The sequence below is a fragment of the Cygnus atratus genome, chromosome 2, assembly GCF_013377495.2.
Source record: "Cygnus atratus isolate AKBS03 ecotype Queensland, Australia chromosome 2, CAtr_DNAZoo_HiC_assembly, whole genome shotgun sequence".
NCBI lineage: Eukaryota > Metazoa > Chordata > Aves > Anseriformes > Anatidae > Cygnus > Cygnus atratus.
The window spans coordinates 18436623-18452090 of record NC_066363.1 but is presented as its reverse complement, the minus strand read 5'-3'; the positions used below and the strand labels follow the sequence as shown (position 1 = coordinate 18452090).

At 38.6% G+C, this 15468-nt stretch overlaps 1 protein-coding gene across 3 annotated transcripts in view; it reads right to left on the bottom strand.

The window, feature by feature from the left end:
• ARHGAP21 (Rho GTPase activating protein 21) overlaps window positions 1–15468 on the bottom strand; it is a 124069-nt gene that overhangs the window by 58142 nt on the left and 50459 nt on the right. For all 3 annotated transcript variants that reach the window (XM_050708614.1, XM_035545220.2, XM_035545219.2), the window contains 2 exons: window positions 15286–15468; window positions 9353–9377 (listed from right to left, as the gene is read on the bottom strand). In XM_050708614.1, the coding sequence (XP_050564571.1) occupies window positions 9353–9377; window positions 15286–15468 (208 nt within the window). The remainder of the gene's footprint in view (window positions 1–9352; window positions 9378–15285) is intronic.

Genomic DNA, 15468 nt, shown 5'->3' with positions numbered 1-15468 from the left:
GCTCCCTTACACCGTCACACATCAAGGTCAGAGCACAAACTTTCCTTGCTCTGCTTCAGAATACATTTACTGAAACGCTAAACAAGACTGGCTTATCTCTGTGCCTGAAGCTGAGTTAAACTGTTTGGAAATTGTCCACTAAAGTTACTCTTACTGAAATTATGATGTGAATTACTGCCCAAGAACGCTTTTACATGGCAAGAGATGGAAATCCTATGTAATGGAACAGCAACAAAACTAGCCAAGTCTTTTATGTAGCACTAACAAGCAATGCACAATTAAGCTGCAGAAGGGACTGCTTGGCAACTATTACTTAAGTACACGCCGTTTTTACAGTGTGCATTCACTTAATCACTGTAATGACTTCTGTTTGGGGACCAACATCCAATAAGTAAATCAATATATCATAGTACCTCTTTAACAGATATCTGTTATATAAAACAACCATCCATGGCTTAGATCTAAGTAATTAATTATTAGTGATTAAAAAATTAAGGTCCCTCAGTTAAGAAGTTGCATTTTCTTGTTCACGTTTTTCACATCATGAAGTTTTAGCATGAATAAAGTACACTCAGAGGTCAAAAGCCAAGGAGGAAACAAAGATTTATTTTACAATGAGCATGCCTCATTCGTTATGAGGAATTAAGCCTTTTCTTGCCACAAGCTGCCAATAGCCAATACTACTTTCTGGCTTGTCGGAGACAGGGGTTTGTGTGCATCAGACAAGACAAAGGCATTCCCTTACCCATTTCCTCTGAATTTAAACTCCCTCTGGACGAGCACAACACCCAATGCACCGGGACCTCAGAACGTCTCAGCATGAGGGAGCATCTTCCAGCTCTCAGTTGTCCATAAGAGTAAATAAGTAAATAAATAAATAAAATACTCCCAGAGCACCTGATTTTAAAAACCCTTTTTGGATGTGATCCTCATTCAGGTAACAGCGGGAGCTTTACACAGTAGATGGATGTCCATTCAGGCTCTCTCAGAACTGACCTTTCTGACATCATTAATTAAATGCGCAATTCCACCACCACGCCACCGCCCACATCCTCTGGGCCCAGAAATGCTTACAGTTGAAAACTGCTTAATGCAGTGAAACCTATTGTAGCCTAATATATGCTCATCACTGACTCCCCAGCTAGACTACTAAAACTAACTTTAACTGGAATAGAAACAATCCGTGCTGCCCTTGCAGGAGCAAGGAGGCATCACCACCTGCACTTCAATACAGCCAGCTTCAGACAAAACTCCAGCCCAGCCTATCCTTCTACAGCACGCATTAGCCTTCAGCACGGCAAAGCAAACTGCTATAGCACAGACCAAGATCTTGCCTGTCTCCCACCGTCAGGCAAAAACAAGATGCTGCCCAAACCATGAGCCTGAACTGACCTCCTTCCAAGATCCACCACCCAGAGCACAGGATCAGCATTACTTGTTCACTAAGTTCTCCAGCTCCATACTACAGTGTCAGATTAGATTCACAATTTTCCTAATATCGAATAGTCTAATTTTTTATTTTTAGCATATCAGCAATTCCTTACAAGGCAATACAGCAGCTTTTAACTACTAGCCTGTCACGCATCTAGCCTTATTTGCCAGTGTTTTCCCAATGCTCATTGCTGCATACTGCTTTGCCTCCTCCCTGCTCCTCTGTACGTTTGTAAACAACTTAATTAAGCATTATGTTGCAGGCTACCAGCAAATAAGACAATTTTTGTCCAAATCTTCAACTGCAAGTAAAAACAAAACAGAAAAAAACAAGACATTATGCACACAAAAGGACAGGCAAAAGATGTGAGCTGCTAGGAACGCCCACATGCAAGGAAGCAGTACAGATGGAAAGCCCGACTTCTGTGAACAACAATTTCATATATATTTAATTTCTCCAGAAGTGCAGCTATGAACAGAGGTGAAGTTTTACATAAGAGTAATAAAAAAATCAGAAACACATGAAGTGGCAAAGTATACAAGTTAACTGACCAGAAACTGAAAAACAGCCCATAAAGACAAAAAAAAGTGCATAAAACACAAAAGTCTCTAGCCTGAGTAAATGGTCACCAGTCAGAGTAGGTTGCAGCTCAAGTTAACAACCAGGCAGTAAGGTAATTTTGCTAACAGAGCAGAGCAAATATTCCTTGCAGTACAAAAACCTCCCTCGAAATTATGTTATTCAAATGAAAATGTGACTTTAGAGAAGGTAACTTTGAACTTTTACTGAACTTTTACTTCAGATACTCAGCATCATCAAAAATAAGGAAATAAAAAGAATATTTAGAAGGTGGTTCATTACAGGCTTTAGAAGGCTCAGGGCAGAAATTCACTGGCTGAAACAAAGGTACTATGGACTCAGGGAGTCTTTATATTGAAGTCATTAGTCTCAACAACAAAAGTTAAGAAAATTGGTCTTAAGTGTTCATAATTGTATGCAAATCTTGTAATTAGACAACAATTTTCATCTGAATAATAATTGTTACCTTCAGTAACATGTACGATCAAAGTAGAATCTACAGAATCACAAGTGTAATGCATCTTGTTTCAACTGATGTTCCAATTAATGTCAAATCAAATTACAGCATTTCTTCATAATGCAAATATTTATCATCATTTACGATCTAACCTCTACGCTACCTGGACCAACTAGCTGAGACTACAAGTCAGTGCCACCTCCTCAGTCCGACAGGAGGAAAATTTCGCACTGTGAAGTCAAAAGGAAGCTCCTGCCAAATGTCTGGAATACCACAAGTGGCAGAGAGGAATACACTACTACCATAGCCGCCTGATTTGCAAAATAATAAAATTCTAATGTGCTCATTTCTCCCTGATGGAAAGGGAATTCAAAAGATGACTATTTTGAAACAGAGCACTAGAATTAAAGAACTGTTAGCATTTGTACCTGATTTACACTTGGGGGTCACAAACACCGAAACTTCTCCTACTTCCCCAGAACTAGACATGGAAATTAATTTTGTCCAGGTGCCAGGTCTGGCTTCATCTGCTGAAATGCTAGGCTGGAATACTGCTACTGCAAGGAACACGCCTAGCATTACACCAAATACCATAACCTTCATTTGTTTGTAGGCTGCACTTTGCAGACCAGAGTTACTATTCTGCTCTATGATGTGTCTGGAAAAGAAAAGAACATGGCAGAAGTGATATCAAATCCACTGACACACGGTAAGCAACAAGCACATCACTTCTCTGTAGTCATTAAACTTCTGATATGAGACAGTCAGATAAAAAACATCTGAGTCGCAGACAACAAAGAGCACCTCTCTGACAGAACTTTTATATTTTGATAAAAACGAAAAGCTATTGCTGACATCTCTCTTTGACCTGCAGAGCACAAACCTGCAAGTGTTTAGGGACACAGCATAACATGGTTCTTTCTTACAAAGTCTCTCCTAAGAATCTGCTTTTTAACAACATGCTGGTTCTCCTCTTCAAGGCACCTGTAACGTGCTTAGAAATCCTCAGAACATGGGAACAGAATAAAATCCACGAAGTTTTGTTAATAATTTGCAGAACACTTTTTGAAACAAAAGATCTAAAAATAAAAAATAACGAGAACAACAGAAAAAGGGAAAAAAAACAGAAAACAAAATTCTGTCAAACATCTGTCCTCCTAACCGAACAGTTGCAGGTGGCTGTGCTGGGCATTGCTCCTGGCCCTCTGCTCAGCAGGTAGAAAAGGTGACTTTCATTTTTATACTGTATCCCCCGCCTTGTGAAACAGCTTAATTATTAGGACAGGCTTTTATGTACACCTGACTCAAGGGCGAGGAAACATTTCTCTGGAGCATGAAAACTTAATTACGCTCCTGGATATCCAAGGCATTTGCACTCCGTATGTTTCAACTCAGATCAGAGTGGCATTGATTCTCAGGGCGCCTTTCAGGCAAACAGAGGAAAAATAGGCATGGCTACAGTGGGGCAAATATTTCTAAATGATTACAGAACCAAAAAGCCTGCTACTCATTTCCCAAGCTTCTCAAAAAGGGATTGCTCGATGTACAGCAAAACTTAGATTTAATTGAATATCTGTTAAAAATTAAGTCCTTAAAACTGCCAGGATTACATTTAACAGTGCAGCTAAAGACAATTTTGGATTTTATAATCTGCAAACTGCATTTCTTGCATAGTGAGCATTTCTCTACTAGCAATCTGTTACAGAAAAGGAGCCCAAAGGTCCCAGTCAGGCCCCAACAGAGCTTAATTTCACTGACTGTCAAGCATGAAGTAATTCAACTAAAAACACTAAACAAAACACAGTGCCAAGGATGAGCCTCTAAATGAGGACGGTAACGAGTAAAATAGTGTTGTTGAGTTGTTTAGCTTTGAAACACCTGGCATTCAATTCTGTGATTCAGGAAAAATACATTCTGTTATTACTTAAAACTCCTCTGGTATTTTGATTAGGCAACTCAACGATGGTATTTCTTCTTTTGCTTACTCTTCTCTTCAACCGTTTGACTAACACAGCCTCAACTCCATCCTCGAGAGAGAGGGAGACAGGAGAGAATCATCTGGCATTTTTATGAAAGACATAACAGTTTCAGCTTAAATACAGACTTGCTCAAAAAGTGTTATTTTCCCACTGCATTAGTCATCAATATTATGTTTGTTTTTCTTTCTTCCTAATTCTCTCAAATCTAAAATGAAACCTTCTGAAGTTTCAAATTTAACCTGTGATGAAGCAGTCTGGAATACTTCATGCAGTTCTCATATACACGTAGCACAGCACGGCTGAGCTTGGAGGCCATCTGGTCCAGCCTCCCAGCCCAAGCAAGGCCACCTAGAGCAAGCTGCTCCCAGCCATGCCCAGATAGCAAACACAGCCATTCAGGCTATACCTGTTGTACCCAACCTATAGAGTCTCCTGATAATCCATGGGAATTACATTGACTTCTAGCAAAAATCTTAAGAGCCGCATAAAAGAGGAACTATCAGGCTCTCATCTCTGTCAAAAATTAATCTAGCCCTCTTATAGCATTCTCATCATTCAGTGGTAAACAAAATAAAGTTGGATTAAAGATGCACAAAAAATGGCAATTTGCTATGGTACTACCTAGCTCTTTTCCTCTCACTCACACCCCATTATCGTATACCTTAAGACTGTATCATCCCAGCAATCTATTGACCTTTCCAAATACTCGCTTTCACATTCAGTCTCTTGTCCCTTATCTACCCTGTTCTCATCATCACAGGCTGAATTAGTTTATTTCATAACACACTGAGCTTTAATAGACGATGATGTTAGAAACTGTGGGGATTAAAATAAACCTTGGGAGGATGCAAACCACATTACAGAAACAGTCTGTTTAAAGAAATAAAACATCAAAACCACACGAAGCATTATATAAGCAGCAGGAAGGAATAAGAAGCCTTTCCTGATTTTTTTTCTGCTATTCCCCCAAAACGTTCTGCATCAAATCTGACTTTTACAGAGCTGAAGGAGCTTGGGTTATAAATTGCAACTTTTTAGCTTAGAAAATTGAAGGACAAACTTTAATCCAAAGTTAGGCACATCTAAACAATGTCTGGTGATTGCAATTTAACAACCTAGAAATGCCAGTGGAAACAGATGTCTGAAGCCTCACTAGAAGGTGCACAGCCTTTATAGTCTCTACAGAAAAGGAGACTGAGCAATATACCTAACCCACCTTTCATTTTGCTGGGAAGATAAGCTGCTAGTTGCTATAGATACCTCTACATAGAAACAGGAGATAAAGCGAGAACATTGTATTAAAAAAATGATACTAGATCATACTGATACTAGACTTCCTGACACTGCATCAAACATAATATAGCTTAGTTCTCATAACAAAGATGAAATTCATTTATGATACTAGTACTATATCCTTAGAACTGTTCATTTTAGTCATGATCCACATTTAAAAAAAACATACACATTTTAGAACAAGCTACAAAAAAATGACCTAACCACTCAACATGTACTAAAAACTTGTATTTGGCCAACTACCATTTCAAGGAGCCTTTGAAGGATGAAATGTTCACCATATCAAATACACAATGAAATGGCTCAAAAGGAGATGGCTTCCCCTTTCACCACTTGCCACATATTGACAGAGCAAACTACATGTGTTTTATATAAGCACACATGTAGATTTATAGATATTTTTCAGCTTGTCTCCAAAGATTCCTACAAAGATCTTCTGCAAGATTTTGTCTGTGAGATACTTCTTTTAAATAAAAATTTCTAATAGTGAAAAACTCCTAAAAATTGGAAGAATGCTGATGGTATACAATCCTCAAAACACACTAAAAACATACTTCCAAGTTAATACAGGACGGCTGGTGTTAACAGAATCCACTAAGAAAGATCTGCGTAATCTAATAGGTTGCATCTGTCAGAAAAGCATTTTAGCTGAAGACAACAAGAAATCTTCACTCAAAGCTGACAGCAGAAAAGTGACAATTTTGCACTGGAACAGGGCTTCACAAAAATGAACAGCTCGAAACTCCTCAGCTTAAGTCTTTGACAGAGGAAAGCCCAAGTGAATTACCATCTACAGACTCTAAAAGAAAAACATTTAAGGTATTTTCACTGTTGAAGCACAGCTTCACAGAGGCAAGTTTCCTAAACAAATGTGAAGGAAAATACCTAAAGTTTGCCACTAGATGGCTCCTCTGTATGACCCCCAAGGCACTGCAAGCCTGTTCTCTAGCTGGGGAAGCAGAGCCCGGGCTTCAGCAGTGCCAGCAGCCAAATACACACCTTGCAACTCTGAAGCAGCTCCGCTTAACTTTCCAGTGTTAATTACTCAAAGAATCCTTTCGATGATCCTTCGGAGAATTTCAGGCATACCTGCTTTTGCTAAATTAATCTCATGTTGTATGAAAAATGAGATGAATACTTTTTGTGGTTTTTCACAAACAAACCACTCTCCTCACTTGAGAAAAGGAACAACTTACAGCAATGTCAATAGGAACAGCGTAACAACCCTTCCCCTCCACCCAGGGTCACACTAGATGTTGGGAAAAGTCTTAACACTTTTGGTCCCGTTTTGTTATTTTTAAGGTAGGATACACAATTTTAAGGTAGGATACACAAAAATGGTAGGTTAAGTTCAAGTGACACCTATAACCACTGACTCAGTCATTTCTTCCTTTTCCATACACAACACAAGCTCAACTTTTCTGTTAATTAGCATATTATCTTATCCAAGTACGCTTTGTGCCCTCTGATCTGTATTTCAAGGCATACAGTGTACTAAGGTGCTATAAACACGCAGCAGTTGAGCTATGATTCATAGCTTAAATAGCTAAACAAAAATTTCCAGACAGTAATCTTGCTCCCACCTGTGCAGGTCTCATAACAAACCAAGTAAATGCTTGTTCACTGCTGTCCCTCTACTGAAAAACAGATCCCAGATGAGCATCTAAGGCAAACAGACCCCCAGTCACACCTTTAGCTGATCCACCTCTCCCTATAAGAAGGATTTTGTCAAACTTCTTCCTCTCCAACACAAGTGACACCTCCCAGGCACGTTTGGCAGAGCAGTAACTTCATTCCCTTCCTAACAGGATTTCTCTTTATCCGTTTTGACAAACAGGGAAAAAAAAAAGGTGGCAACAGATCTGGGAGGCAGAAGGGGAGCTAAGAGGAATTGGAAGGCACTGACTTCTCACTGTTTAACAAACAGGTAAAGGCAAATGAGCAACACCAGGAGAATGAAATACGTAAGTGCATCACCCCCTCACCCCCTGGAAAAGAATAAGAAAATTCAGTTACATTTGAATTTCCCAGAATGCTTCAAATATGTAACAGGTACACAAAAAGCCTGGAACAAAAGTTCAGAGATGCCCTCTGCCTTTGAGCTAAATGAGATTTTTAGGTGTATGTTGAAGCTAGGTACCGTTCTCAACTACAACGTAAAGCAGATTGCAACCCCCCAGTAAAATCAGCATTCCCTCTGTGCAGTTTCTGAACAAAGGTATCCAGGTTTACACAGGCCCACCCTCAAACAACTGCACTGGATCGCCACATTAAGTACAAACCAAAGTACTGCACATTACACTCACCCTGCAACTAATCCTGCATCCTTTGTATACCTTACAATCACGACAGAATGGGAAAAATGGAACGTAGAACTGGGCTCTCCACCCGAAAACCTAATTTCCTCACCCAAATCAACACATTTGTTATCCCTGAAATGAAATAAAGAGATACCAGCACAAAGGAGAGGTATGGATGAGAAAACAGCTAAATGTTGAATTTAAATTGAGACTAAGACAGCTCCAATTTGTAAAAATAAGTTAATCGAATTTAAAAAAAGACAGCAGACAGAAGCAACGTGACACAGGGAAAGCTATGAAAAAGGAGGGGAACTGACAGACAACCTTGAAGAAAGTGATTTTTTTTTTTCCATCCCCCCTAAATCAAGTGCAAGATTTTATTCACACATTTTATCTGACATCACTGAAACATATTCCATGGATCTCAAAACGTACATGAAAATGACAAAGTACTGAAAATGATGAAATAAATCAGTACTATTAAATACTGAAGATACTATTACTAGGTTGATAGTACTTTTTATTATTATCATTTCTTAAACGGTTGTATGCCACACATAGGCACTTTTTATCATCAGTCTCAACACTAGGCTTACATACTTCTGTGTCGCTTCTATTACAGTCAGTTGCAATAGAAATCAAATTTCATACCGGCTGCTCTTAGATGCACCGTACAGCATCTGTCTTTTAAAAAACACATCTATAATAAATACAGAAAGCAGACCCAACCTCTTTGTAGTACTTTGAACAGCTGAACTGTGGGGCTTAAATGCAGACCAATTTAAAACTTTGTTTTAAACAAAGTTTAAAACTTTGGCACTAAGAAGGGAACACAGCTGGTTTCTTGCCTTCTCAAACACATGACAAAATAATAGGTTGCTCAGAGAAGCTGTGGATGCCCCATCCCTGGAGGTGCTCAAGGCCAGGCTGGATGGGGCTTTGGGCAACCTGGTCTGGTGGGAGGTGTCCCTGCCCATGGCAGGGGGTTGGGACTGGATCGGCTTTCAGGTCCCTTCAAACCCAAACCATTCTGTGATTCTGCAATATGCGGGGCACAAGCGATACATACAGCATGTGTTGTAGTAAACTGTAGCAAATGCATAAACTAAATAGGTAAAGCTAAAAGACGTTTTTTCCTTTTGCTCTGATACCACACAACTCCCAAAAGAGCTTGAAAGTCATACTTAGTAATTTTACATTTACAATTACCATTTTACATTTTAAACTCTTAGGTAGTTAGTGAAGTATATTACATAGCTCGAGATAAACGCTCAACATATTGAACCTGTAAAAGAATGAAAAGAAAACATACCTTGTCTATTTCCATTCTCTTCATCCTAAGGAAAAAGAAAGAGGGCACATTAAAAATTCACTAAATGGAAATAACACATAGGCATCTGTAAGCTATGAGGATTTGAAGCGAACGGTATTAAGGCTTTCATTCTGAAATTGTAGCATAATCCCTGTTTACAAAAAAAATAAACTGTTCCATGAAACCTCCCCACAGAAACAACTTGAAAGGCACTATCTGATAACAAACGTACAAAAAAAAAAAAAAAAAAACACTGTCATGAAGCCTAATACTGCATTATGTGTTTTTGCAAGTATGTTTCTACCCTGAAAAGCCAGGCAGAAGAGATTATACTTTCATCACCTACAAAGTTAAATAATATGCTAGAGTTCTTTAATACTTACAAAAAAATTGTAAGTAAGCTCTGAATATTCTTCCTGAAATTTGAAATATCAAGTTTGTTTTGCCTTCAGTGATTCTGCTTACAGAAAAATATCTACCCCAAATTCTATTTTGGAAAAACTTTGAAGATTTTCCTTCTGCTTAACGCACTGTATTTACAAACCTAACTAACATGCATCAATTAATCCTTCAAAAAAAATCCTCTACAACTAGAACGTACTGATGGAGAAGGGCATGCTTAAAATAGCATATGATTACTTATTTCAGCTTTCTTGTCAGTACTTTAATATGGATGAGTGGCTTTTGAAAGAGCATAGCTGATTTCTTCTTCAGCAAAAATCTACCATTTTAACTTTCTAAAACGGTTAAAACATGGAAATATGTGCTTTTTTTTCCCTGAAGTGTGACTTCATGGACTAATACATTTTCCACCTACATACAGTTCCTTAGACTAATATGTATTACTTGTAAAGTATTTCTAACATTTTACTTCACCTTTGCTAATTAAAACAGCCTCACCCTAAAGGAAACAAGGAGCAGGGGATGATCAGAGAAGTAATCTTCACCTATACGTTTCCTCCCACTTTTAAATGGATCAATTCCATATTTCTAACTTTTCATAGTAAACACAAATCACTTTTGCATATTAAATATTCCCAAAGAAATTGCATGTTGATCTGAGTATACTGTTCAAGAGAAGACAACTTGCTGAGAGAGACCTAGATACAAATACTGTATTACATAATGAGGATGAGACAGAAGTCTTTCCTAGGTGTAAGGCATTTCTTTCATGACATAAAAGCGAAGTACAGCCTGCACCTCAAAACGTTACAATAGCACAGAAGTTAACAGAATGCCTGCTGGAGCTTTAAAAGAAACCACGCAAGTGTCAAACAAACAAACAAGAAGAGTGAATTAGCAGAGATCTGGTACTGATTTGGCTTCTTAAAAGTCATGATAATCAATGGCCATTATCACCCCAACTCTGGTAGCAGCAAACAGCATATCCTTACATTGAATGGTCCTGTCTGCTCTACACTTTGGTAAAAATGCCATACTATTTGACAAATGCTGTTAAAATTTACCATTATATCCCTTGAACACCTGTAACAGTCAGTTGGTTTTCAACTATGTATGATCACCCAAAAGAACAGCAGCAAAGAATTAGATGAGGCTAACATCTGCATGTCTCTAATTTCCACCCGATCTATCAAGTGAGAAAACATCTTTAGGACTCTGAACATCAGAGCCCATATACATACGGATCATACCTAGGGCAGGCTACCTTGTTTAATGCTATCAACAAAAAGTTATGGAAGGGGAAAGTTAGTTAATATAAAATTGCCAGCATATGAGAGACACTGTACTGGGTTTGTCAGTTTGTCACCCGGCATGCAAAGGTCTGTTAAAAGAAACACCTGCAAAACATTAGTTTTTCATTGTACCAAGCCAATGAACTTGGGCCTTTAAAAATGGAATGCTTTATAATGCAAATGTTTTGGAAATAGCTTTCTCTCCTACATTTACCTTTTACACTTTGCATGGTGTTAGAATATGCAGCTTCCACACCTAAAGCAAATATATTCATTTATCACTTACCAGCTTCTCAGACTGATTCAGTTTGTACAATGTAATTCATATGCAAAGAAGTGTTGCTGACTAAGAAATCCTAATAATCATCCGATGTTCAAAGCATAATTTAACATAGGCTTCTTGTAACGTTATCTTAAGAAATCCTCCACATACTATTCACGCAATGAAAAGGAGACATGAGAATCAAGGAGGATACATAATGGCTTATTCCTGAACGCGGAGCTATTCCCCGTGTACTGTTTGGAGTGCGGCCCCACGCAAGCACAGCCAAGTACTTTTGCCAAAACACAATGCGTTGACTGCAGTCTCAGTTTACAAGATCATCTTTCACATCGTCCTTCACCCCGGGCTGCCCCTCCCAACGGAGCTACCAAATCATACTTTCTTCCATTGCCTTTCACTGCCATAATGATTATAAATCAGCTAATAGATTAGATTGAGAAACAGGCACAACAAGGGGGGTATTTACAGGAGTATATTCACTGTTAAGTTCCACCTTCTTTCCTTTATGTGTCACTTTAAACTTACAGTTAACTAGCCATTTTGTGAAATACACAAGAAGTTATCACAATATCCTGAATTTAGCCTAGACTTCCTGTACTATGTATATACTGAACATTAAATGAAAGAAATTAAAAGAAAGTCTGCAGTTGCTAGCAACCTGTAACCTTAAATGTAATATACTAGTAGTCAGTATCAAAGCATGCAGGGATGTTGCCCTAAATTGGTTACAACCAATTATGTTCAATCCCTTTACAGACTGCAAGATGGAAATGTAACTTCCAGTCAGATGGAAATGTAAATGAAAAAAAACAAAGCATTAAGGAAGCCTCTCATGTGCCGTTTTCCAGGTCATCGTCACCTTGTCACTAAGTTGTTTTATACTCATTCTCACCCTGCTTATTCAGGCGGTACACAAGTGGCAGTCTGTACCCCGGGTGGCAGTGCCAGTTAGAGCACTGGTTCTAGTTGTCCAGACAACAATAGGAATTTCTCACTGGTGACAACAGAGGTCTACGAAAGGTAGATGCCAAGCTTTGTACACCTAAGGTCTAGAAATATCTGCAACTAGAGCTTGCCATTGCCCCTTCCTAAACCCTACATCTCCCGGTTTAACACAACTCCACTTACTTTATTCAGGCCCTAAACAGTTCATTTCAGAAAAATGAGTAGCATCATTAAGAACAAAAAGTTTTAGTACTACTGTGGTTTTTTTTTTTTTTAACCAATCTAAACCAAAATAAACCCTTTTATTAGACTATCAGCTATAACACTAACCCTCTTAAATTCAAACAAAAATCCAACACCTCAAATACATCCGGGCAGAGAACAGAAATGAGATTAGTTTTTCTTTACATGAAGAAACACCCACTCTTCCCCACTCTGCATCATCTGAGGAGAGTTCTTTGCATCCAAGAAAATTCACCCCACTGCCTTTCCAAGTCGCAGCCTCCTTTGGCCTGTAGGAAGCTTTTCTTTCCATTGCCATGGACTTTCCAGCTGTGGTCTGATTTTTACCACACCCTGCAGTCTAGAAGCTTTATGCTCTGTCCTTGAGATAATTCAGTGTTCCCCCCATGTGAGGATTCTTTTCTTCTCCCCAAAGGACTTCACCTGACCATGTTAACAGCTTTTTAGATGAGTTTCTAATTCTCTTTACTGCCACTACCAACTAATGTTGACTTGCAGAAAGGTTAAGAGGTATTAGAACAAGACTACCTTGAAAGAAATCAAAGCTACAACGCTAAGTCTTCCCCAAGGTAAACAAAGACCTCTGTGCTGATCTAGAGGGAAAGCGAGAGCATCAAGTTGCCACTTGAAATAATGAAGACTGTGACAATTAGAAACTTGTAGGGGATTGAGTAACTGGCTGTTATGTCAATGGCACCTTCAATTTCCAGCTGTAACCTCTACCTTACATCAGAGGTAACCACACGCATTCTCTGATGTAAGGAAGGGACAAGGTTATAAGACAATGTAAGACAGTCATAAAGCCAGATCATAGTTCCTATTATTATACTACCGAAAAACAAAAGAAGCACCTCCTCCTCCCAAGACCCTTACACTTTTGATCAGTAAGAAAAGAGAGATGAATGATACTTGAGCTTAGAATCAATGACAGAGTCTACAATAAGCCAGTAACCAATAAGATCTTTGTTCAAATAGTGGTGGCACAGAAATCAGATTTGCCTCATAGAATCAGGCTGACAGCAAATGAAATTTATTCTTTACATAACTTAGGTACACAGACATCTATAAAAGCCACCTTATTAAGACCCAGGAGTAATAATTTTGCACATCTGTTACCTTCTCTGCTGCCTCACGGACATTAAAAGGAAGAAGAGAATATAATGGTTCAGGTTAATTTACAGAAGCGCTTACCAGGGCTCTGTGCAAATGAACCTTATAATCCTTAGAGGTAACTGAATGCCTGAATAAAGGTATTACATCAATCCAACAATCCCATGATTTTCTTTTCAAAAACCATCCAGAAAATGGGGAACGAATTACTCAGATTCTGCCATACCAGAGGAGAAACAGACGTAAAAAGGGTGCAAAGAGCTTTTGTGCAGGAAGAGAGGGAGCTAGAACTTCAAGATACATTTCAAGATTTACAGGTATAAGCTCAGTATTGTATTGTTTGGGTCTCTGTCTCAGGAACCATCAGATGCGAATGAGAAGACAATGGATGACATTGCCTCCCTCCTCCCCCCCAAGTTTATTTGCCCTCCCTTGTGCGTATGTCATTTTGCACGTGGAAACAGTATCATCTGTATCAGTAGATCTCTGAGAAATCCAGGAGAAAACCAACCTAATCACTTCTCAGTTAAGGAGTTGAATCCTGCTCATGCTGTCTATTTTTACCTAGAATGCAAATATGGGTTATCAGGAGATGCTAACAAGTGCACATAATCATCTGTCCAGCTCAGCTAAGGCTTCCCCACTCTCCTTCTTCTTCACATTGGAATTTAACTAAGGATTGCTCTTGGCTGACTCTCTATAGCCTCTGTTGAAGAACAGAAACTTTGGGATGACCTAATACAGCTAATAGTCTCATTTACAGTTAGCTTTAGTGACTCTGTGTTAAGGGGAAAAACGTTGGGCACAAGTGCCTGCTGTAGCTGAAGTTAACCGGAAAAGCATACCAACTTTCCCCTGTAAAGATTTTTCTATTTGAAACAACTCGTATAGCCGCTGAAGATAAGCAAAAAAGACAACTTTAGCTAAAGACAATTAGAGACACATGAATCAATTATCTGTCTGAAATGAGCGTTTTGAAACTCATTCCCCCATCTTAACATCAACCTAGTTCTCTGCCTAACCGGCAAAGCAGAAGAAATCTCAGAGGTAGGGTGTATCATGAGAACTCGCATGTTTGATTACTTTAAAACAAGCAAATGTTATTTGAACTCACTAGAATAAAAAATCCCTTCTTGATACTCAAATCTCTATTCAACAGACTTCTCAGTACCAGGCACTACAGTAACTTCCAACAGGTTCAGTCATGTAGGGAAATACACACAACCTTTAAACGAGACAGACTGATTAGCTGCTTAACATTTTAAAATATTTGCTTTAAATAAAACCTATAGAGTATTTTAACATCATTTCTCATTAAGTTAGGAAAGTTGTTCTTCAGTTTAGGCCAGTATATATTTGTCTCTTGACTAAAAGGGAACTGCAAGAGTTCTTGTCCTTTTCTGCAGAAAGAACGTAATAAAGAGAAAAAAAAGGTCTTTCTAACATCCATCAGTTTTAAGATATTCACAAACTATGGTAAACTAATTAATTTTTCCAGGCTGTTCTTTTAGGATGATGGTATAACAGATTTCAATTCTGGAGAGAGAAAATAGAAACAAACAAAAAATCCCACAACCCACACTCCATCCTTGAAGTATACGCTTTAAAAGGTATACAAATTAATGACACTGGCTTTAGGTAAATAAATAGTCACTTACTTTAAAAGAAAACTGAACTGCAGATTCTGGAGGGTAAACTATGAAGTGTCGTAAGGTGAAGCCAAAACCCTGAGATGTCCTCCTTAACACGACGGTTTTTGGACCAGGCCAAGAGAAAGTTTCTTCTTCCTCTGATGGTGATATAGCTTCACTCTGCTCTTTTCCATCTTTATTTTTTGATGC